Source organism: Bos indicus x Bos taurus, chromosome 8 (genome assembly GCF_003369695.1).
Source record: "Bos indicus x Bos taurus breed Angus x Brahman F1 hybrid chromosome 8, Bos_hybrid_MaternalHap_v2.0, whole genome shotgun sequence".
NCBI lineage: Eukaryota > Metazoa > Chordata > Mammalia > Artiodactyla > Bovidae > Bos > Bos indicus x Bos taurus.
The window spans coordinates 50511493-50536924 of record NC_040083.1 but is presented as its reverse complement, the minus strand read 5'-3'; the positions used below and the strand labels follow the sequence as shown (position 1 = coordinate 50536924).

Here is a 25432-nt window from a genome sequence, read left to right as displayed (position 1 = left end):
AACCAAATAGCAGTTCCACAATAGTCTGCATAAACAGGGCTCAGATTTAAAAAGTAAATTTCTTTTTCTCAGTAGCGAGGGTATATTGTCACATATCCTTATCTATAGCTTACGTCTAAAATAAAAGTCTTTCCAGCTAGAAACATTTTCAACAGGCTTCCCCACATTTGTAAACATCACAGAAATAAATTCTGTACTGGTTGGGAGAGAGCCTGTTAAGTTGGTTGTGTACTATGGTAATGAAAATTGGAGAAGGAAATGGCAACCCACTCCAGTGTTCTTGCCTGGAGAATCCCAGGGGCAGGAGAGCCTGGTGGGCTGACGTCTATGGGGTCACACAGAGTTGGACACGACTGAAATGACTTAGCAGTAGCAGCAGTATGGTAATGAAAACCAAAATGTATCAAGCTCCAACAACTCCTACCCATCATTTGACTTTTGTTATGGAACAACATTTCTGTGTTCCATAGCTTATGTGGTATTTTAACTCTTGCCAGTTCTTCCCAAAATAGGTGTTTGAAAATGTGGCCAATGAAGGACCTATTCACCCCAATCAGTGGAAGAGCTATTCAGAGCTATTTCTGAGAGTCAGTGTCAAGCTTGCAATGCTGGGAAGTACTAGTGAACAGAGGGGCTGTTTCAGAGGCTGTCTGATAAGCATAAACACTCTATCCTTCAATAAGTCAGAAGCAGAACCTCATGAAATCTCCTTTCCTCTTCCTTATTGCAGAATATTTTATGTCTATTATGGCTTTTGAAACTGAGTGTAGAAAATGGAATTGGTTTTCCCATAGCTTCCCAATAGCACTTTTTTTTTTGATTGGTGGATTTTAAAGTCTTCTTAGGATGTCCTGAGTCAAAAATTAATTCCAAACTGGTATCTCCAGGAGAAATCTACTGAGGAAGGTCAGTTTCACACAATTTCAACTCAAAACAGAAAAGGTGATTTACCTAAGGTAGTGAATGCTAGCATGCAAGGAAAGCTGTACTGACAGAGGTGTGAGGATGTCATGGCTAATGTGCATACATATGCTATGAGTAGATACACAGGTTTATAAGTACTTCAATTAAGCATAGAGGTATGTATTTCTTATGATGTAGATCATTTATATATATATATACACATATATATATATATATATGAATCATTGCACTGAGCATGATAGGTGAGTGACTACAACACATTACTAGGTGACCTTGGAGATTTTTTTCAGATTATTTAAGGATATCTAGAAAGATATGGATTTGAATAAAAACCTAGGAAAGAACTATGGGCTTCCCAAGTGGTTCAGTGGTAAAAACAATCCACCTGCCAAAGAAGGAGGAGGAAATGGCAACCCATTCCAGTGTTCTTGCTGGGATAATCCCGTGGGCAGAGGAGCCATGTGGGTTATAGTCCATGAGGTCACAGAGTCGGACATGACTGAAGCGACAGAGCATGCACACAGGAAAGAATTACAGTGTCCTTTGTCCTGGGATGGTCTAAAATAATTCATGACCATTGACTAGTTAATATAGTTATGACCATGGTAGAGATCCCAGAAATGTGACAAATTGAGTTGCATAGCCCAGCCCCCACACTCATGCAATTTCTTTTTTTTTCTTTTTGAGATAGAAGATGGGATTCTGGAAATAAGCAGCCTCTTGGGATGTAGTGCATGGATAGTTCGCTACTCAGAGGTGTCAAGTAAATCCCTCTCAAGTAACCAAGGTCACCTGGGTAGGCCTGGGGCTCAACTAAGAACATATCTTAGTCTTTTGTCCCTTTTTTTCTTTCAAGGGAGTCAGGGAGGTGATCAGAAGTGGGCCAGGACAGGTGGATTGACCCTGAAGCTGTATCCATACAAAAGCTTACTCTTTACTTTGATTGTACATAAACTTGGGATGGTTTGGGATTGGTCACCACCCTCTCCTTGGGTAGCTCCTGGTTGTCCTTGATTTTGATTTTTTTTTTTTCCCCAAGAGCATGGGTGAAGAGAAGAGGCTGGTGCACACTTCTGATGTGACTGTGGTTATTAACTGTATAGTTGACAGGACCATTTCACCCATGGAAACTTCCTATGGAAACTCCCACCACAGACAGTTATTTCAGCATCATTCAGGATTGCTTAGTTGCCTATAAGTCCTTTTCTCTCCACCACTGTACCCTTCTCCTTGGGAAGCGGCTGTAACAAAGGGGATATTTGTGCATAGGCCCAGAGCGTCCACCAGGAGGTGGGAGAACCATAATCCTTCAAAATCATTTAGTCCAGCGGCCTTATTTTTCAAATGAAGAGACTGAGCTCCAGAGAGCTGAATAATTTTGAACAAGTTCACATGGCTAGCATGGGGACTAAGGATTTCCTAAACTGCCTGCATAGGACCTGTGTTTGGGTGAGGGTGACAGGAATGTCATAACAATGGAAGTTCACAAGATGTCTTCCATCAAGGCAAAAAAGGAAGAACTAGAGACACTGGATTTTCATTTCCCTAACCTGCCTGGAAAATCCCAGGCATGGAGGAGCCTGGAAGGCTGCAGTCCATGGGGTCGCTGAGGGTCGGACACGACTGAGCGACTTCACTTTCACTTTTCACTTTCATGCATTGGAGAAGGAAATGGCAACCCACTCCAGTGTTTTTGCCTGGAGAATCCCAGGGACGGGGGAGCCTGGTGGGCTGCCGTCTATGGGGCTGCACAGAGTCAGACACGACTGAAGAGACTTAGCAGCAGCAGCAACCTGCTTGAATGGTTTTCCTCACTGATTTAGTCTACTTTCATTCATTTTTAAAGACTTATTAGGCACTTGCTCCTAAATTGAATGCCTATGTGTGTTTGATACAGGTGCCACCAGAAGACATAGAAAATACATACCTGGAGTTAAACTCTATTCTCTGTACCATTTCTGAATGAGCAGTTGAATATGCATAATAGATTTAAACAGTTATAAAATATTTGCCTCAAAAAGCCTATGCCATTGAAAATTCTGCCTTATGACTATAGCACTTTCATGGTGTTCTTAGTAAAGAACAACTGAAACACGATCAAGTTTTATAGAATTTTCCCCAATAAAACAGCACTAGAAATATCTTCCATGTGTCTATTTAGCTTTGATAAAAAAAGTAGTACATCACAGGGATTAGAGCACCGTTAGGCCAATCCCTTTTTGTAAACTTCTGTATTAATACACAGCTTCTGAATAGAAGAATTTGCTAAAAAGAGGTTTATTTCTATTTTTTGATGTTTAAAATTCCAGGTTTCATAAATAGAACACAAAAGGAATAGGAAAGTAAATCTACAGTTAAGATTATATAGGAGGGATCAATGAATTCACATTTCATTGTCCATCTGGAGAGAAAATTACTGAACAGCAAACTCAGACGATATATGTAGAAGGCAGTCTATACCATTAGCATTGAAGCTAATTTGATGGATTCCCCTCCCCCCGTTCTTAAAAGCACATTGATTGGCTGGGTGAATTGTCTTGTTGTCTGGTACCTCACAGATACACTGTCAATCATCTGTGAGCTTAAATGAGCTTTCATTAAGAGTATTAATTAGTCCTGCAGAATCTTTCACCTCATCTGAAGGCTGTGGTGAGGGAGCTAATGCACAACTTTCCACTTTCTTCCTCGGCTTGTTTGCCCGTCTGCCTCTAGAAAGCTTCCTCTCCCTGCCACCAAGCGCTGCAAAATCTTATTTGTAAAGATAAACACATGCACCATGCCAGCTTGAGATAAAATTCCTGCTAAAATCAGGTAAACCTGATGCCTAATTATTAATTTACAGCTTCCTTTTGCCTTTTTCTTAGCTAGTGAGGGGCTCCCTTTGATGGGAAGAAACATAGTTAAGGGAGGGTTTTGCTGTTATTCTGACCTGGGTTCACTGGCTTACTCTGCTTTTAATAAGTTTTGTAACTTTTGAGACTCAATGTTTTCACCTGCAAAATGGATATACAAATACTTATATAACAGGCATAAGAGGGTTGTTATAAGCATTAAATATTGCTTGGCACCATTGTAAGTGCTCAATAAAAGGTAATTACATAACCTGTAACGACTAGGAATGTTATTAGGTAATGAGATGAATACCTATATGATATAAATTATATTGATAATAACAATGATGATGATAAGGCTCATGCAGGACAGATACTGTTCTAAGGATTTTCAAATATTAACTAATTTAATCCACATACACAGGTTGGGGTTATTCTTGTCTCAGGTTTAGGACTGAGACTCAGCTTAGGTAAACTGACTGAAGGAAAAGCCGCAGCCAGGTTTTGAACTCAGGCAGTCCGACTGTAGAACCAAAGTTCTTAACTACTATGCATCACTGGTGCCCTCCTGCCCACAAAGACGGTTATGGTGCTTTAGTGAAATGAATGGCAGTGTTTTAGGTGGTGCAGGGAAGCACTGCGCATCGCCTTGGGCTTCCCTGGTGGCTCAGACGGGAAAGCGTCTGCCCGCAATGCGGAAGACCTGGGTTCGATTCCTGGGTCGGGAAGAGCCCCTGGAGAAGGAAATGGCAATCCACTCCAGCACTCTTGCCTGGAAAATTCCATGGACGGAGGAACCGGATAGGCTACAGTCCATGGGGTCGCAAAGAGTCGGACACATTGTCGTTGCTCCGGTTGGTTATCTCCCTCCGACGCGCGGAGGAGTTTGTGTCCACTAGATGGCGTTGCCGTTTTAACGAAATGGGAACCAAGGCAATGCTTAGGCTTAGGAGCCAGCTAAATTTGAGAGCTCTCGGAGGACAATGTAATCGCATCCCTAAAAGTCGGATGGAAGAAACCTCCAAAATTTACAGCAGATCTAGGGATCTCGAAAGACTAATAGTATCTTGAAATGAGAAAAATAAATGCTAGTTTATTTTGGGGTCAATGTCTGTAGAAAATCTATCTGGATAGATTTCGAGATTCTCTAGTTCAGGCCAGAAGGAAAATGACCAGGGTAGAGTTACCTGAACTTCATGTTTTTGGCTGCAGTTCTCTTCCTGTAATACCTCCTACTGATTCTAAATCGCAAAGAAACTGTGATTTAGAAATTAAATCATGAAGATTTTTGAATTCTTAGAAATCTTTCCTTTTTCTGTGTGGAACAGAAGACTGCCCAACAATTGTCTCTGCTTCCGTATGTTTTAAACATGTGTTCCAGATCAGTAGCAAACTCAGGCACTCAGATATTAAGTAGGATAAAAGCAAAAAATGGTGCCTAGTTCTTTTCCATTTAACATGTCCTCTTGGAAAGACTGAGTGACTCTACTTAAACAGATTGTCCTCTATTGACTGACAGTGCAGTTTGTGAACATTAAGCCCAGAGCAAATAGTAGGGTAATGGATAAGCACAAGAACTCCAGAATCAGATAGCCTGGGATGGAAGTTGGCTCTATCCTTTAGTAATCAAAGGATATGGGCAGGTCATGAGACATCTCTGAGCCTATGTTTCCTGATCAGTAAAATGGGAATAACAGTTTTACTTATGTTTGTGAAAATTAAGTGCGTGAAGTGCCTGTGACATGGTCCCTGCTGAAGTAGAGAAATCTAATGAATATTTTTGTTATCAACGCTGATGGGCAGTTTTCTACATCCCTCAGCTGTGGATGTTGTTACAAGGGCTTTGTCAACCACTTCTTTGCTCCCTGCCATAGGCTGGATTGCTGAGAGAGAGAAATAACGTTTCAGGTTTTGTAACTGTGTCACATCACGTCTTCCTCAGCCAGATGGGAGAAGTAGCCAAGATACATATGGCATGTCCTTCGTTATGTGTTCACATCAACTTTATTTAAAACACTCGTAGGCTTTGGGCTCCTACTCACTGTTTAGACAGAGAAGGTGACTGAACACGTGGTGGATAAGTGGAAACAGCTCAGAGCTACTGAGCGCTTACTGAGTGCCAAACGTGGCTCTGTTTTACATGTATGAACTCGTTGAATTCTTACAACAATGGTGAGATCTATGAGCTAGTACTTTTTGAGAAACAAATAGAATAAGCAAACTGGGATTGAGAAACTTGCTTTCCAGCTCAGATAATAGGCCACAGATCCAGGATTTGAATTCAAGTGGCCTAGTACCTTTTTTTTTTTGGCCATGCCAGGGGCGACCTTAGTTCCCCGACCAGGGATTGAACCTGCAGTGGAAGTTCCCCTGCAGTGGAAGAGCAGAGTCTTAATGACTAGATCACCAGGAAGTCCGCAAGTGGCCTGGTTCTTAACCACTCTTTTCTGCTACCTCTTAGGGAGAGATCTGAGGAGGCCTCAGACTTCTGAGCTCCACACCGCTTTCCCCTGTGCACTGAATACTGCAAAGAAGCCTGCTAGAGCCACTGCCTGTGAGCTCCTCCGGGACACTGTTCACAGGCAGCTCTGTTACCCAGGAGGTAATGTGTTAAACTTACATCCATATTTTTATGGCAATTACTGAATAAAATCAACCAACTAGACATTTAACAGACTCTTAAGCTTAATAGGGTAAAAGAATTGTGAGGAGAGAAGACAGAGCACCTAGGCAGATGCACTCTTGAACACCACTCCTTTGCAAGGATGCTGCCAAAGCAAGAGGGTAGTGTTGTTCAGGCAGCTGTGCCTGGGACTTGCCCTGCTCAGTGGGGCTTATTTGTTGCTCTTCTGTAACTACAGTCTTTTTTTTTTTTTCACTGAACTCTAGATTTTATTTGGATTCCACCAAGTTTTTCAAGTCCTGTTTACATTCCAGATCCAAGGTGGACTATACTCTTTTTATTGCCAGTAATTCAGACTTTATTCCAAAGTAAAATTCTTGAATTGAGATTTACAAGAGCCTTAGAGGTCTTCTGGTCTATCCTTCTGCCTCTCTACAGAAGGAAACTGACATTTGTCCCCAGTTATCTTAGAGAGTTGGAGCCCTATTCATTCACTTTCTTCTACATACTGCTTCTATATCCCTTAGCTATTTCACTTTTAATAGCATCACTTTGAACACTTGCTGAAATTTTGTTTATACCAATAACATTTTTCCTTCAGTGATGAACCCAAATCCAACAGATAGCATCTGTTCTTTACACATAGCATCTATTTATAATTTCTTCTTTCTTCCTTTGCTTGAAATTAACTTTTATGGGCCTTGGGAACAATGACACTTATCAGACTATATTTTAAAATCAATTAGTTTTCTCATTAGAAGTCATGAAAGCAAGTAATTCACCTTAGACCTAAGAAAATGATCTTATGAAATACGACCAAGGCCACTTCAAAATAGAATTTCCAAAAATGTTCTGGAAGATTTCCACTTACCGATTTCGCTCATTGTTATCCCTGGTGCTAACTGCCCGTTGTTGAAAGAGCTATAGGTAAACAGGTTGGGTACGGATGTGAGGTCATAGATAGGTTCTTGCTTTATCTGCTTGATTCCAGTCATGTCAAGTCCTGACTGATCGGGGGACGGCTGGCCGGAATCCACGTTGTAATAACCCTCGGACTTGGGCAGGTCTATGACGTGTCCATTGGCATATGTGCCACTGGCCTCATTGTTCAGGTTGCTGAGGCCATTGCTGATGCTGCTGCCATACACCCTGGCGAGGGCTTCTGCCTCCCCACTCTGCTGCTGCCGCTGCTCCTGCAGCCGCTGCTGGTGCTTCTGCACCTCAGCATACAGGCTGTCTCTTTGCTTCTTGGACATCCTCCCAAACTTCACAGCTGGCGGGAGACAAAAGTAGAAAACGGCACTTGTGGTTATCTCTCTCATTAACCACTGGGAGTTCAAGAGCTCACGATGACTGTCTCCTCAATATAAAATGTACAAAGTCCAAGTCCCAGAGCCCCTGAGTCCATTGGTTTGCACTCCATGTTTGCTAAACGGTTATATTCAGGGGTGTCTGCCTTCTAACTTCATGGCAATGAGAAATACATCTATGAGTATTTAAATGTCTTCCTAGCTTAGACTTAGTTCTCACTATGCACATAAACCATTACACATTTCCTTGTTCTTTCTTACTTGTGGGGAAAATAAAATTCACAAAAATCTCAAACTACCACATAGTATCTATTCAAATGTCAACCAACACTCATCATTAACTTTCCTCCTAAGTGTTAGGATTTCTGGATTGTCAGCTAAGACCCTATTATTTCACTATTTTCTAAATAGCAGGTTGGGTAAGACCAAGGATGTAGAACAGGGTGAGAAACACAATTTTAAGTAAACCACATCATTTGCCTTCGCTTCTCTACGTCTGAGTCTCTAGTTCTGCTTTGCAAATAAGTACATCTGTATCATTTTTCTACATAGGAGTGTTATTACACAATATTTGCTTTTTTTCTTTCTGACGACTTCACTCTGTATGACAGTCCCTAGGTCCATCCCTGTCTCTACAAATAGCACAATTTAGTTCCTTTTAATGGCTGAGTAATATTCCATTGTATATATGTACCACATCATCTTTATCTATTCCTTTGTTGATGGAAATTTAGGTTGCTTCCATGTCCTGGCTATTGTAAATACTGCTGTAATTGTAGTATCTTTCAAACCTCTTTCCAAACCTCCTTGCTTTAGATTTCTATACACTCTAGGTGAAACGGGCTTCCCTGGTAGCTCAGCTGGTAAAGAATCTGCCTGCAATGCAGGAGACCCCAGTTCGATTCCTGGGTTGGGAAGATCCCTGGAGAAGGGATGCCTGCTCCAGTATTCTTGGGCTTCCCTGGTGGCTCAGATGGTAAAGAATCTGCCTGAAGTACGGGAGACCTGGGTCTGATCCCTGGGTTGGGCAGATCTCCTTGAGGAGGGCATGGCAAACTACTCCAGTATTCTTGCCTGGAGAATCCCCAAGAACAGAGGAGCCTGAGCATCTAAGCACACTAGATGAAACAGATACTGTAGCGGATTGCCTGCTTTAATGACCCTGATGCTGTTTGCCTATGTGTCTTCTCTTTCTCATATAAATTTGCAATGCCCTTTCACTCTGTGCAGGCATCCTGCTCCACCCCTTTGACTCAGGGTTATGCTCTGGGCCCATGGGATATTGATGTATGTAAGCTTCCTGGTGGCTCAGGTGGTAAAGAATCTGTCTGCAATGTGGGAAACCTGGGTTCGATCCCTGGGTTGGGAAGATCCCCTGGAGGAGGACCTGGCAACCCACTCCAGTATTCTTGCCTGGAGAATCCCCATGGACAGAGGAGCCTGGCAGGCTACAGTCCATGGGGTCACAAAGAGTTGGACACAACTGAGCAAATAAGCATACACACGCACAAACAGAGGGCTGGTGGCTCAGTGGTAAAGAATTTGCCTACAATGCAGGAGTCACAGGGGACACAGTTTTGATCCCCGGGTCACGAAGATCCTGTAGAGGAGGGCATGGCAACCCACTCCACTATTCTTGCTGGGAGAATCCCCATAGACAGAGGAGCCTGGCAGGCTACAGTCCATGGGTCGCAGAGTCGGACACGACTGAAACAACTTAGCACGCACGCATGCACGCACACAATGCAAGCAGAGACTTACACAGTGCCTGTGTGAGCGCCTGAACTAGACTGCTGGAGGATAAGAGATGTGAAACACAGCAGAGCCATCTCAGTCAAAGCCAGCTACAATTAGGAGGGTTGTAGAACTAACCTGCAGCTGATAAAAGATGTGGGAACGAACCCAGACAAGACCCTACATTTGTCAATTTTAGGTTCAGAATTCTGCTGTTAACCACAGACCTCACAATCAAAGCTAGCAGTGTCAAATAAGTATGCTGCCGAGTTCTTTGCCCTGGTAAATATCTGAAAACTCACTCAATGGTGAATAGTTATTCCTCTTCCAAAAAACTGACTTATCAAGTCACTGAACAACTTAAATATTTTCAAAGAAAAAACTTAAAGTTCCACTACATTTTGAAATTATCAGGCTTCATCCTAAATCAAGGATTTTGCTGACAATGACTTCAGTATTAGTTTAGAATAAATTTTCCATTCATTTCAGAAACACAGATGAGCCAATTTTTCAGTTTTATGTTCCTTTCTATAGTAAGTGGTGACATATTTGGGAAAAAAAAATTACAGCACTTGGCAAAATAAACTTACTGAACTTTCCTGATAAATAAAAAATTCCTTCTCACTATTTGTAAATACATTTATTGTGTTCATAGGCTTATTTTAGCAAAGGCTATATTACTATTATATTTTCAAGCAGCAGCATTCTTCTTTCCACTACCCATTAATCAGTACAACACGTGTTTTAAATGTTTGCCCCTCTCAAATTTGAATTATTCTATTAATGAGATTCACTTGAGTATGGAGGCAGCCTCTTGTTAAACTGCTAGCTCTCAAAGAAACTAGCACAGTTCTGTGTACATTGCAAGTGCTTCATAAATATTCAACAATGATAGTATTTGCTTGTGATGTGCTCTTAAGCCTGATTTTGATCCCACACTAGCAAAGAACAACTTTATGCAAATGTATCGGAAACTTTTTCAGGTCTACCTGAAATGGTAGGATTCCAAATGAAATGTCAGTTTTTTGGAGTAATTATAAAACAAAGTTGCAAACTCTGGGAGATGGTGAAGGACAGGGAAGACTGGTGTGCTGCAGCCCATGGGGTTGCAAAGAGTCAGACAGGACTCAGCAACTGAACAACAATGATAAAACAAAGATGGTACTTCTTCAAAGATTGCTGCTTCCTACCACACAACTAGACACAAGCTTTTTTGTTTCAAGAGGAATTCAGTTGTTGAACTTATCATCTATGACTTTCCATAGTCATTTTAAAAATTGTTTTATCTTTGGCTGTAAAGTTCTTTATGTTTATATCACACTACTTATCAAGGAAACCGGTCTTAATTTAACATTTAAATGTCAAGGATATGCCTTTTTTGTAGTGCTTTAAGATTTGTAGAAATAATCTGATTCTGTCTACCTAAAGCTAGTTATAATTTTGAAATATTCTTTCTCATCCTCCTCAGGTTCTAATTCGATAGAGCGTCCTGTGATGATGGAATGTTCCCTGTGCTTTTGAGTGTGGTAGTCACAAGCCGAATGTGGCTTTTGAGCACTTGAAATATAGCTAGTATGACTAAAGAACTGAATTGTGAATTTTATTTAATTAAAAAAAAATTCATTTGAAAAACTTTTAATTGGAGGATAATTGCTTTACAATGAATGTCGTGTTGGTTTCTGCCATATAACAATGTGAATCAGCCATGATTATGTACATGTTCCTTCTTTCTTGAACGTCACTCCCACCCCTCACCCCATTCCACCCCCTAGGTTGTCACAGAGCACTGAGTTGAGCTCCCTGTGTTATATGACAAACTCCCAGTAGCTCTCTGTTTTACATATGGTAATATATATGTTTCCATGCTACTCTCTCAGTTCCTCCCACTGCTCCTTCCCCTGCTGTGTCCACAAGTCTAAATTTTATTTAATTTTAACAAATCTAAAGTTAAATAGTGACATGCGGATACCATATTGGACAATGCCATGCTGGATAAGAAGAAGCCAAACCTGTGACACCTGCCCCTGTAGGCAGCTTTCATGTTTTCATGCCATTTGGAGGACACATACTTAATTATTGCAAGGGAATTACCATGTTTTCCCTTTGGGGTGCAGTTTCTTCCTACTGATACAAAAACTTTTTCTGTTTATTTTTTTTTAAGTAGTACTAATACAACTGGAAATAGTTTACACTGAAGATTCCTACAGCTAACATTTGTGAAGGGTCCACTTTAAAAAAGAAATAAATACAATGGTGGAGAAGATTCAGTGGGTATACACATGCCATCACTTCACACACACATGTACATGCAATACCTTCCCCCTTTAATACACATAAACACATCTGTGTTTGCCAAGTGGATTTGACTTTTGATTCTTTGCCAATGCTAAATTTGAGCAAATTTGTTACTGCTGAGTTTGTCTTCTACTCATAAACCTGCTGTGGCTAATCCACCACTATAAAAGCTGAAATTCAGGAGAGAGTGAAAGTCCAGTGGAGTCAACAGTTATATCCAGCTGTCTACTAGTAGTCATGTTGCTTCAGTGACCGGCTATAGTGAAGTAAATATTCTTAGAGATAAGCATAACTTATAGAGAGTAAATGAAAAAACATAAAAATGAAGATGCCACTTTATGTCTGAGGGAAGCTGAATGGGGTGTTAGGTAGAAAAAAGTTTGATGTGAGACAACTTACTGTGGCTGCTGGTACTACTTCTAAAGCACTTTGAAAATGCTTGCTTCATCTGCAGAAGGTAGCTATAATAAATTAGTGGCAGACGACATGCCACCTCTCATTCTTGAGCCCTTATAGACATGGCTAATCAACCATAACCTCAGGACTTTGTAATCCTTTGATACCACATACTAGGCATTATCAATCAATAGGAGATAAACCCTATTTAGCTTCCCAGGTACTGAACTTGACAGACCTGTGTGTGCTAAGTCATGTCTGACTCTTTGCGATCCCCTGAACTGTAGCCTTCCAGGCTCCTCTATCCATAGGCTTTTCCAGGCAAGAAATACTGAAATTTTTGCCATCTCCTACTCCAGGGGACCTTCCTGACCCAGGGATCAAACCCATGTCTCCTGTGTCTGCTGCACTGGCAGGCTGATTCTTTAACACTGTACCACCTGGGAAGTCCATTTCCAAGTATTAGTGTGACTTACTTAGTTTATAAAGTACCCTTTATATTCAAGGCTTATAACAAACTCCCTCTATACAAATGATAAAGAAGAATTTGTTTTCCCTTAGAAAGAATCATTTTTTCCTTCTGTTGTACTTCCTTCTCCTCATTCCCAACCACTTCTATCACCCCTTAGTATTTCTTCTCATCATCAGTTTGACATAAGACATGTTTAGGAGGCAATTTGGATGATGTTCCTGGAAGCCTCAGGGTTGTTTCTAGACTTAAAATCAAGAAGAATCATTATTCTTAAACCTTAGCATCCTTAGGTACTGTATTGCTTTTACTTGCATAGAAGTTTATGCTGCAGTAAATTTCTTCCCCCTTGAGAAGGAATTGTGGCTCTATCCATAAGCAGTCCTTCCCCTACCAATATATTTCTTTTATGTTGTGAGATTCAGATAATCTCTTAGATTTTGTAGGCTGATGTCACTAAATCTGCCTTGGACCAAATACCCATCCCTTGTCCATGATTCTGCTCACCAGCCCACACCAACGTGATCTCTCATTCCAAATACATACTTCCTTATATTGTGGGAAGAAGCACTGTTTCTCAGTGGGTTAGTCTCTCTGTATAATTGTTAATGGAGCTTTTCAGATGCTGTCAATTATTATGCCACTTTCAAATTATAAAAATGAAGTACAAAATCATCAACTCAAATTCCCACAGAATTTCACTAAATAAATTCTAAAAATCATTTAACCCCTACCTTATACTTTCTTCACTTTAGTAATGTATAAGTACACAGGGCTACAAATTTACCCTACAGAGTAAATGTATGTGATTAGCAAATTTAGAAAAACAGACAAAAAGATCGGCTAATGGAAAATTTTTGCAAACTTAATCTCTGTAGCTCTAGAATCTACCTATAAACTGAAGGACTCAATATCAGATTATTTTAATTTTTTGAGTCAAATATATCTTATTGGTGTACTTTTGTGCAAGGCAAATTTAGGTGAGCTAGAAATTAGAGAAATGGTAAGAAAAAATCAAGATGCAACTATCTGGAGAAGGCAAGCTAAGAAGTAAACAGTGTATATGTTTAGATATCTTGTAAGCAGAGCTAAATGTATCCAAATGACTAAAAGCCCTGAATTTATTTAATAGCTTATAAAATCCCATTATACTAAGAGACAGTGAAGGCAATTAGCTAAATTTCTTTAAAATCTAGAAATATTGCTTTTTCCTTTTTTGGTCCATACCACCTTGAACTTCATTAGAGGGAGTGTGACCAGAGACACAGAAATCACAACGATTCACATAAAGAGAATAAGTATCAGGGACTTTGTCTGGTCTCAGGCTCTACATAAAAAATAGTTTCATGATTCATTCAGCAAACACTTAGGTGCCTGCTTTTACCCAGATCCTGAGGATTCAGTGGGAACTAAACAGAAATGACCCCAGGACTCAGGGCTGTTCATAATCCAGTATAGGAGTGCTATGGCCAGTGTCAGTGAAAAGAATTTGTTTAGCTGAATACTTAAAAATGGAGGCAAAGCTAGATGAAATTCTTTGTGTGAGCTTATTTGTCCTCTTCATTAATCTAAGAAGGTGCCAAGCCACCCATTTGGGTTGGGTGTGATGGTAAAGTGCGCACTTGAGTCTATTCTGAGAAGGACACCATGTACACAACCCTTCTAAGACATGGAGTTCTGCTACAGCCTCTGCTATCTTCATCTGGGTAGGCCACATTCATAATGGAGCTTTTGGGTTTCCTATAGAAGCAAGTTTTGTTCCTTAGCATCTCCACATAATAAGCAACTTGTGCACTAGTCAGATTTACCCAAGTGGGCCAGGTCTGCCTGGAACTTTCCAGTTTTAGCTCAGAAACTCTCACATCCCAGGAAATCCCTCATTCACAGAGAAACCTGGACAAGTGGTCACCTTTCACCTAATCTAGTTAGCACAGGTTGTTCGGTGAGATACAGGAAAGTCTTTCCTTTCTTCCTATCTCATAGGCAAAATTATATATTCATATGCTCTTACTTTTCCTCGTAATACACTGCCAGCATGTAGCTTTCTTTACTTTGGATCCCCAATTCTCTTTGTCTAGAATTCTTCCAACCCTTTAAACAGATTCCAGCAAAGCACCCATTTGAAAGCCTTTAAGTAAGAAACAGGAAGGCAACGCCTTACCATCTCTTGACATTCCTAGAGCAAGACACTTCTGCAGTCGGCAGTGTTGGCAACGGTTTCTGTTGGTTCTGTCAATTAAACAGTTTCTCTGCCTCGGGCAGGAGTAAGAGGCATTGTTCTGCTGGCTTCTCCTAAAGAATCCCTAGAGGGAGAGAGAGAATGGGAGGGAGGTAGATTTATGAGAAGGGACCATTAACATATACTACAGTGAAAGTAACTGACTTCAATTTTTAAAACTCTTTGGCTACCTCTCCTTGGACAGCTTCCAGACATTTCTGTTGGAGAAAACTTGGACTCTGCCAAGATATGAAGGTATCATTCATTCATTCATTCATTAATATTTACTAAAGACATCTTTGCTGTTCTGTGTGAAGTAAAACAGAACCGAGTTCCTGCTTCCAGAGAGCGGTGGGAAAAGAGTGGCAGAGGAGAGTGTCACATACAGCAAAACTTGTTGGGGATAATGCGTGCGTGCTCAGTTGTGTCTGACTCTATGATTCTACGGAACATAGCCCACCAGGCTCCTCTGTTCATGGGATTCTTCAAGGCAAGAATACTGGAGTGGGTTGCCATGCCCTCCTTCGGGGGATCTTCCTGACTCAGGAATTGAACACATGTCTCTTAGGCTCCTGCACTGGCAGGCAGGTTCTTTCCCACTAGCACCACCTGGGACAATAACACAGGCTTATGTCAAGGCTGTGTGAGTGAGGAACTTGGGGTATTGAGAGTGTGGGTTCAACAGATACCACTATCTTCTTAGTTTTTCAGATGCTTTTTCATTCATTTGGAAATGTTTGTGTTTGGCCAGAATGTATCTGGAAGGTTGTATTTCTAACCAATGCTGTACCTTAGAGTCAACCACATCTTTTGAATAAAGGAAATATGGTTTATAAACTGCCAATTAAAAAAAATAAACAATAAGTAAAAGCTGAATGAATGCCCTCTGCTTGATCTAGTTACTGAGTCCAAGCTCTCTCTGCTTGCAGCAAGATAGGCCAATAAACCCAGGAGACGAGGTGTTGAGGCAAGGAATACAACTTTATTTGGAAAGCCAGCTAACAGAAAAGACGGTAGAGTAGCATCTTGAAATAACCATCCTGTTGGGCCTGGATGCCAGATTCTTTTATGGATCAGAGATGGGGGGGAGGTGAGGAAACAAAGTAAGAAGGCAATTTAATTCTTGCAGCTATCTCTTAGACTGGCAAGCCTCAGACAGGCAGATGTGTTAGTTTCACTTCCTTTCAGTCATTTCTTGGGTGGTGTAAAATGGAATATCTCCTGTCATATCAATAAACAAACATGCCACAGTTCTCTGTGATTCTGGTCCCCCAAATGTGAATTTCGGAGCCAAGCCATGTTGGTGGCCATTTCCCAAGCAAAGAACTCAAGACTGTCCCAGTCCTTCACAGGCAGGCAGGGTCAGGCTGTCTTCCTGTGAGTCAAACAAAGGCACCCTGGCCCAAGGGTGGGGGGTGTTGGTGAGGAAGGTGTGTCTCCCTGAGGCAGGCCATTATGTATGCCTCTAATAACAAAGGGGCAAAATAAATACTAAAGCCACAGAAGTAGATCCAGTATGGAGTCAAAATTAACCCATTCCGGTTACTGTCTGAGACTATAGTGAAATAGGAGGTCCTCAAGCAAGTAAGTTTAGGTCTTTCTGGTACAAAATGAACTGCCTTGGACCATACATCACCCTTATAAATAAATCCACAGCCAGCTGAGTTTATTTATTTATTTATTTTGTCTAATTCTTTGGCTACAATCCATGTTAGTTATCTTAGCAAAAATCCTAAATAAACATTTTCTCCAGAGATACGAAAGTTTCCTTCACCCTTTCATTTACCTATTTAATGTTTTCCCCATCACTCCTTGCTCTTAAATTGCAAAACAGCAAAGGTGCAAAGTGCTACAAACAAATAGATTAACCAAGAGAAATGTCAGGAAAAGATAACCTATAGTATTGTCTCTTGGAAGCAGGAAGCCTAGAAAAGGTTCAGGAGGGCTGACCAATGCCCACGATGCCCATCTTGCTGAGAGGTCTGGAAGTGGACACCTGACTTCTTCTGTCAAACAGCTTCCATGTTTCCTCAACTATCAACGGGAGGATAGAGCAGGGCTGGGACTAGGGTGAGGGTGGTGAGGCAACCATCCTGATCACATATTTAAGGGTTGCCCAAAGATGTGGCACTCAGAATAAATATTTTAACACTGATTTTAAATGTTAAGAATCAACATTAATGCACACCCCTCAAAAATTTAAATAAAAGCAGAATTAAAATTATCGATTTTCCTTTTGTCTTGGGCTTCCATATGGCTTGGCAAAGCACTGCAACAGAGAGCTTGGCCAATCTTGTGAAAAACTCAGAAAATGAAGCGTGGCCAAGTATCTCCTCTCTAAGGTTTTGTATTTATAAGCCCCAAGCCATTCAACAACAAGGACTAATTTTGCCCCCATAGTTCCAAGTGTATTATTTATTTAATGGACCAGTGGTGGCAAAATAAGATATCCAACTGTCCAGTTTGAAAGAATTCATGGAGCCCTTAAACAAGAGATCACATCCAAGCCCCCAGGGATTGAAATGATGTACTTCATCTACCGTGAAAGCTGTCAGAAAGCATAACCTCAGTCCATTGGTCCTGATTAAAGATGACTTGGAATTTACATTTTACAAAAAAAGTGTGCGGTTTTTATCTGTGGATACTCTAAGTGCCACTTAGCAAAGGAGTTGACAGAAAAGACTTTTTTTTGAAGTCACAGCTACAGCCCTAATTTAAGGCCAATTTGACATTAATTGTAAGGCATTTCTTGCTTATCTGTTGCTCATTATTGCAAATGAGGTTTTTGGCATGAAAAGGAGATTTCGTTTTAAATTTTTATTGAATGAAAAGGAATCTGAACAAGTGCACATGCTGAAATGATGTTTTTTAATGTGGGTTGCTTATGTTGACCTGAAAACAGGATTATGAAAATTCAGAGACTGATACTAAATGTGCTGACATTGATATCTTATTCTGAGCAGAATTTCTTGAGTTTGCTATTTGGAGAAAAATGTAGCATATTTACAAATGTGGGTTTTTCCATGAAATAAAAAACTTTGTGTGATGTACAATGTCATTTTGACTAAAACCTCAGAATATGCTTCAAAATAACAACACAAGTTCTTTGAATCTGGGTTCCTTCTTTAAATAGAAAGGATGACAGGAACCTAAACACTCATTCTTGGCTATTAACCTGTTGGAATATATTTGTTAAGTAGTTCAATAGTTTAAAAATTACTGCCTAAAACTGTTTAGCTCCTTAGCATGACCACAGATTCATATTTTGAAATCAGACATTTTCTAAATCCAGCTGTAAACAATGAAACAAAACATTTCCACTTTGACAGTGGTCTAAAATCACCATCTCCATGATGATGGTGTTAGTCACTCAGTTCTGTCTGACTCTTTGTGACCCCATAGACTGGGTCCTGTCAGGCTCCTCTGTTTATGGAATTCTCCATGCAATAATACTGGAGTGGGTTGCCATTCTCTTCTCTAGGGTATCTTCCCAACCCAGGGATTGAACCTGGGTCTCTGGTATTGCAGGCAGATTCTTTACCATCTGAGTCACCAGGGAAGTCCTTTATTTTTTTTCCATGGATAGTGTGTAAACTAGACCAGAGCTCTTAAAATTGTATAATAAACCAACACAGTGGGGTTGATTTCACTGGAGAGGGGTCTGATTCCCAAATTATTCCTTTCTATGAAGAAAATTGTCTATCTGCTTGCAGGAAGTAATAACTTATTCTAAGAGAGTAAAAAAATTGCTGATCTGTAATTTTGCTTTATTATTTCATGAGATAAGTTGAGGCACATTAAGGTGGATAGCATGCAATTCTGAATTATAGGCCTGCAGAAGAACAGAATAAAAGGCACATCTCATGATGTTCAAATATGGATTATTGTTTATCACCTCTAAAGCAGGTTGGTATGTTGCTGCGTTAGTACATTTGTGTTATTCTTCCCCCTCTGCATTCCCTCTCCTGACTTTATTTTCATTTATTCCTTTTTTCCCCTTTCCTCCCAGTTTCAATTCCAGAAATTATACTTCTTCGAGACTGTTATGAAGATACTGCCAATTTTTCACATAGCATGACTATCTGAGTTTCAGTACATTTTGTTTCATTTATATCTGAACGTCTTATAAGATTAAGGGTGGTTCTTAGAATCTGTGATTGTGCCACATCTCCTTCATTCTACTGACCTTAAATTAATGATTCATTCAGCTTGCATCTTTGATTGAAAATATAATTGCTTTTGCCAATAACTTTGCCAGTCTATCAATTTCCCTTCCTGGACTATAGCTTCATTTCATTTGTTCTGGTTACACAGTGCCCTTTTAAATTAGTTGTAGAACTGTTTTCATTTCCCCTTGATATTTAGTCTCTCATCTTTCCTACCTTCTAAGGATTGAATTTAAACATTTACTCTTAAATTTCAAATTTCTCTTATTTCGGATTAGTCTATATTAACTGCTATTCCTCCAGTTTTAAGATTTTAAAAATCACCTTGCTTATAGGAATTGGAAGAATTAGTTGGATTTGTCATGGAGGGGAACACTGGACTGAGAATGAAAAAGAAAAAGTTTGTTCATGTTCTCTCATGAACTAGATCAGTGATATTGGCCATATGACAGAATCTTGTTAATAACTCAGGACCTCTTTGATGAAATTGAGGCAGATTATTTTTAACTGACAAGAGGTTATCTGCTCCACTTTTAAGATTTCATACTTCTAGTTTTTTTTTTTTTTTCTGAAATATGAGAATAAAGGATAGTCACAAGCATATTGCAAATGTTACTTTGACTGCTTTCTCAAGCAGATAAATAAATACAGGCCCATTAACTTATAATCTTTATTTTAAATTTTAATGTTGATATAAATGTGCTGGAGTTTACTGGACACAAGATGTTAATACAGCACATCAGTATTTATATTTTGGTACATGTGAATAACTGAGGCTTTTAAATAGCAATCCGTTTCTAAGCAGCTCCTGATGAGTTAGACAATGACAAAAAGGTGAAAGGCCAAATAACAGGAAATCAACCCACCCACCACCAAGCAAGAATTCCTGAGTGTCAGCAGCAGGATAAGAATCCTTTAGCAGGCCTTTCAAGAGCTGTCACCTCTTGCATCGTGAAGCACACAGACGCCTGAGGCCAGCACAGACGCTGTCAGCTGTGCCTTGTTAGTGCCGTACCTTGCAGCCTTCACACGTGATGACTCCGTAGTGGATCCCAGAGGACTTATCGCCACAAATTTTGCATGGTATCACTTCAATTTGTGCTGAAAGGGGAAAACAGACAGTTTTGAGCTTACAGAGTTGTCTTCCTTTCACCCTCCCATCTCCCTCCTCACTTCTCCCATGACTCAGTGTGGAAGACTCAGTGTTCGGGGTGGGCGGGCTGTAGGGTCATCTATTCTACCTGAATGGCTTCCCTAAGCTTCTTCTAAGTAACCTGGTGGTTGTCAGTCCCCCAGTCATGTCTGAGTCTGTGACCTCATAGACTGTAGCCTGCCAGGCTCCTCTGCCCATGGGATTTTCCAGGTAAGAATACTTACGTGGGTTGCTATTTCCTCCTCCAGGGGATCTTCCCGACTCATGGATCTAACCTGTGTCTACTGCGTCTCCTGTATTTGGCAGAGGGATTCTCTATCACTGAGTCACCTGGGAATCCCTTTCTAAATAAAGGGCATCGATTCACATTGTTTGTTTTGTTTTCCTTAACCTAGAAAATGTAACCGGGGACTAGAAGTTTTCTAAACTTTTGCTTTCATTGTTTTTTCCTTTTCAAACTTCATGTAGTGTGACTTAAAAATCTCTTGAACCTGTGGTTTTGGTTTTCTTTTTGTATTTCAAACTTTAAGTCACTGAGAATGATCACATTACCTTTTTCAATGATATTTTAAATGAGCAAATAAAGCAAAACTGGAAGGGGTAGAGGTGATTTCATACACTAAATGGCTGGAGGTTTACTTGTGAAAATACCAACGAAGAATCTGTCCAATATTTATTGAGTATCTATATATCCACTAAAATAATAAAGGCTGTTGACATAAGATATACTAATGACACCAATTATCTAATCAATAAACCAAAATTAATACATGGAGATATCAAGGAAAAAATGATAAAGCATATGGGTACATGCTAAGTCACTTCAGTTGTCTCCATCTCTTTGTGACCACCAGGCTCCTTTGTCCATGGGATTCTCCAGGCAAGAATACTGGAGCAAGAATACAAGAATACTGCCATGCCCTCCTGCAGGGGATCTTCCTGACTCAGTGGTCAAACCAGAGTCTCTCAGTCTCCTGCACTGGCAGGCAGGTTCTTTACCACTAGCGCCACCTGGGAAGCCCAAAGCATGTGGGTACTATCACTTCAATAGGACTGAAACAATTTCACTGGAGATAAAGATATTTTGATTTTGAAAACTGTGTAGGAAGTGTGAGGCAAAAGGTATTTCTGCAAGCAGGATGGAACTGAGATGGCCCCGAATGATTGTGGCTGATGATCACTGAGACAAGCAACTTGGCTTTAATGGAAACTTGGGTCATAAAATTGGATAGAGGGAGTGATATCAGATTATGAAGTTCCTGGGGATCAGGCAGAAGAATTTTCGCCTGACATCACTGGCTATAAGGAATCAAAGACATGAATGAAGAAATGGCAAAAGTGGTGGTTTGGTTACTTTAGAAGGGTAAGTTTGGCAGGCTGACCAGAAACAAATGGAAGACAATTAAAATTCCCAACCTGGGTGTCAGGAGCTGAAAGCGTGAATTACCTTACTAGCAGGATAAATGCAGAAGCAGCAGCAAATAGAAAGATAGACCAATGGAAGAAGTGAGAAGATAAATGAAAGAGGTGGAAACTGATGAAGAATCAAAGGTGACTTATAGCTTCCTAGCCTTCAGTGTAGGATTAAATAGAAGACTTGACATAAATGGGTGGTTGGTAGGGCAATTCCTTTGTGGAATATGGTAGGGCATAGGATTTACATTTTGCACGTGTGCAATTTAGTGTCATGTCTTACAGAACACGTATAGAACCTCTTAGAAAGATGATTTTAAGTCATCATCTTTGAGGTATGGATGAATCCATGATATAAACTTTATTTAGAATGTAGTAGTTCCCATGTCTCTGATAGTATTCTCAGTGTTGTTAAAATTATACACACTAGGAAGATCTGCTATTCCCACTCCCAATTTAAAATAATTATGCAAAGTATGCTTCAAAATGCTTTATACATCAATCTGCCACTTGGATGCTTTCATGCAGTTTCTCACCCTTGAATATGCAAAACAAATATGCAATGACATAACCCTCTTTTTCTTACCATTCTACTTTAAAAAATAATGTAGCTTTAAGTATTAAAAAATACTTAGCTTTAGGGAAGTACAGTAAATTTTTTAAATTAAATATTTCAGAATAAGTTCAAATCATCTTTATAAGCAAAAAATTCAGTGTTATGTCTCTATTTTTCAGATGAGAATACTGAGGATTTAGGTCATTAATGATGCTCTTAAGGTGACTTGGGAAAAAAACATGGAAATTAGCTGCTTGTCCTGATAGTTCATTCAGTAACCCTTTCACTGCCTCCCACAAAGATAAAATACAAACACAATTTTGAATTCCTATATTATTCAAATATAGCAGTTAAAGAGATAAAAATAAAAATATCAGAAGAGGAGACAAATGCAAAGAAAAAAAACTTACTAGACTAAGTATTTCTATTTCCTTCTCTTCTTATATATGAACTAGTATTTGTTTTCAAAATTTTGTGACATGAAAAAAATGTGAGATTTTATATCATTCTGTTCTGTTCTGTTCCCCTGGATTCCAGTCCCTAATCTGTTAATGATTGGACCAAGGGAAAAAAAAAAAAACAACTCTGATCTCGTTTTTTGGTTTAGAAAAGTTTAGCTGACAAACTTCATAGATTTGTGAGGATTAAATGAGTTATTTTCACCTTGTAAATAATAAAGAGCTACAAAATGTCAGTCTTCATCACAATCAAAAACATCATCCTTAGCTGGTATTTCTGATGCTTTTGAACAAAAAATATAAGACACATTCCTTTATTAAAAATCTTACCATTAAAAAGCCCAAATGAATGACACTATAAGTTATTTGTACTTTTTTTTTTTTTTTTGAGTAACATTTCCAACTGCGGATTTTTTTCAGTGATTGAAAAACTGACTAAAAATGCCAGGTATCCATTGTACAGTTGTTAGGCTTATATGATATTAAGTCAGAGGCACTCTTTGCATAAATTACTCCCCAGGGAGTAACTTACACGTGGGGAGAATCTGCTTCAATAAGTTCTTAATTATAAAATGATCTAACTCTAAAGGAAATGAAAATAGAGGTAATTTGCCCCCTGGGGTGAGAGAAGATGTTTTGGAAAGCCACAAAGGTTATCTTACACAACTTCGGAAATACAAATGGGATAAGGAATGATTCGATAGAGCATCTGCATATTTATACATATTTATAATTCTAGCTCAACATGTAATCCTGAAGAACCATAAACATTTCAACGGTATTTTTAAAGAGAAAGAAGTCCCTGAAAAGTGTATTTGTGTAAAGCTGTATGTGGGAAGGGAGTTACCAGTTTGGAAAACCTACAACCATTTTTATCTACTATGGTAGAATAGATCGTCTGAGGTTTTTATAGGTGAAGGTGAATTTCAATAATTTAAAGCATGAATCCTTCTCCTTTTCTCTCGTTTAAAATGCACTGCTTTGGAGCCACAGCTTCATAGTTCACACTATGTGTTTTATAAAGCACAGCTCCATGGGAGGGTATTTCAGACACTAGGACAACACATCAGATCATTGCTTCAGTGTTTGCCATTTCTAAGCATCTTGCTGCTATACTTGCCATCATTTCCTGTGTGACTCTCTTGCAGTGGCTGCAGATCTAATGACAAACTATTTATCATGGTTTCAAAGTGGATATCTAGGGAGGATTTGGTGGCCTGGACCTCACCAGCTGTGACAATGATGGTGATAGAGACTGAGGAGGAAGTTCACTTCCATACTTTTGCTGGATTTGTGGATTAATTCAACAGCAGCTTCTGAGAGACAAATTTAGAGGGGTTGAAATGCCCTGAGAGATGGCTTGAGACATGCACATTTATCAGGTTTTCAATTTCTTATATTGTCCTTTCACTTACATTTTTCTATGGTAAAGCTTTGCGGAGATTAGAGTTAATTTTTATTTACCAATTAAACTTTTTTCTTTATAAAAGTGATCCTATATCTTTTCTTTGGAAATGATATTCTTATAGTGCAAAAGAATGCCAGGGGAGATGTTATATAATTTTATGTTTTACTTCATATTAGAATAATTTATGATGTACAACTAACTTAATATCCCCTGAGTTGGCAGGCAAACCCTATTCAACAATCGAGTAGTAATCCAGATTTGTCTCCCTTTTTGAAGACGGCAGTTCTCACCCTGGCATACTCCTGAGGGTCCTTCCTAGGGAGCCTTACCGCAACATCACTCAAAGTCACCATGCTTTTCATTCTTCCTGCTTCTCAAAATGTACATATCTTTAGTTCTTCTCCTTCAGAAGCCCCTGCTGTAATACCAGGTATTAAGGTTAAATAAACTAATCCAGGCTAATGAATTAACTAGAAAAATGAATCACTTTAATACATCAAAATACCTTAACTGTTAAAAGCATCCATCAGGAATCATAGTGATAATGGGCCTTTTAGGTACTCTCTGTTTGGAGGCAACATTTTTTACTGTGTGTACTCCTGTGGCATTCCTTTCTACCATGCCAACTCTTATACCTCAACCCAGCCATTTTTATATTCTGGGCATTTAAAATCCATTGAGGACAGACTCCAGGTCATACTTCTTTTTAAATATTTTCTATGGACCCTGAAAGAGAATTTTTCTTACTCTTTAAAGCAGTTAGTCCTAATTTTTTTCTTTCAATACAACCAACAGATTTAACATGCCCTTTTATGAAAGAGGCTTTAAGTAATACTGATTTTCTGTATTTGGGATGAGGAGAAGAAATAAAAATCTCTCAAGATTGGAGTGGGTATGTATTTTGAAAAAGGCCCCCAGGTGATTCTGATATGATAAAAGACTCCCACTGAGAATTAAATGAATCAAATTATTAACAAGGTATTCTTTGTAGCACATAAACCATCGGCAAAGGAAGTAAAATCTTGGGATAAGGCCAGAATCTGAGAATACTAAGGAGTGACCCGTAATTCTCTCTGTATTTTCTGGCTTTCATTTGGGGGCTATACTTGCAGCATCTTTTGTTTTCTTAAGGGAAATAAGAATCATCTACCCAGGCTATGATAACTTGCAGTCCTGGACACTAGGTTTGCCTGTCAGATCCTGGTTCCCAGAATTTTACAGTTATGTTAAAATTGGACAGTGCAGGAAGAACTCTTAATGCCTGAGTGAAGCCCAATTTGCATATGTAAAAATTTCCAATAAAGATGACCATTTTGGTTAAAAATCTTTTTGCAGATGGTCTCAGTAGCCCAAGTTGTATCTCCTACTCAAATTATATCTCATCTATCATATGTGGCCAATCTGAATTAAAATCCCTGTTTGTACTCTTTTTCTCTCTCACTGGCAGATTAAGTATTTACCTCTAATAGGTACAAAAC

The 25432-nt window shown here is 39.5% G+C and overlaps 1 protein-coding gene across 1 annotated transcript in view; it reads right to left on the bottom strand.

Moving 5' to 3' along the window:
- RORB (RAR related orphan receptor B) overlaps window positions 1–25432 on the bottom strand; it is a 211828-nt gene that overhangs the window by 36206 nt on the left and 150190 nt on the right. The window contains exons 2-4 of the mRNA XM_027549474.1: window positions 19982–20067; window positions 14744–14885; window positions 7250–7651 (exon numbers count right to left, since the gene is read on the bottom strand). Of these exons, the coding sequence (XP_027405275.1) occupies window positions 7250–7651; window positions 14744–14885; window positions 19982–20067 (630 nt within the window). The remainder of the gene's footprint in view (window positions 1–7249; window positions 7652–14743; window positions 14886–19981; window positions 20068–25432) is intronic.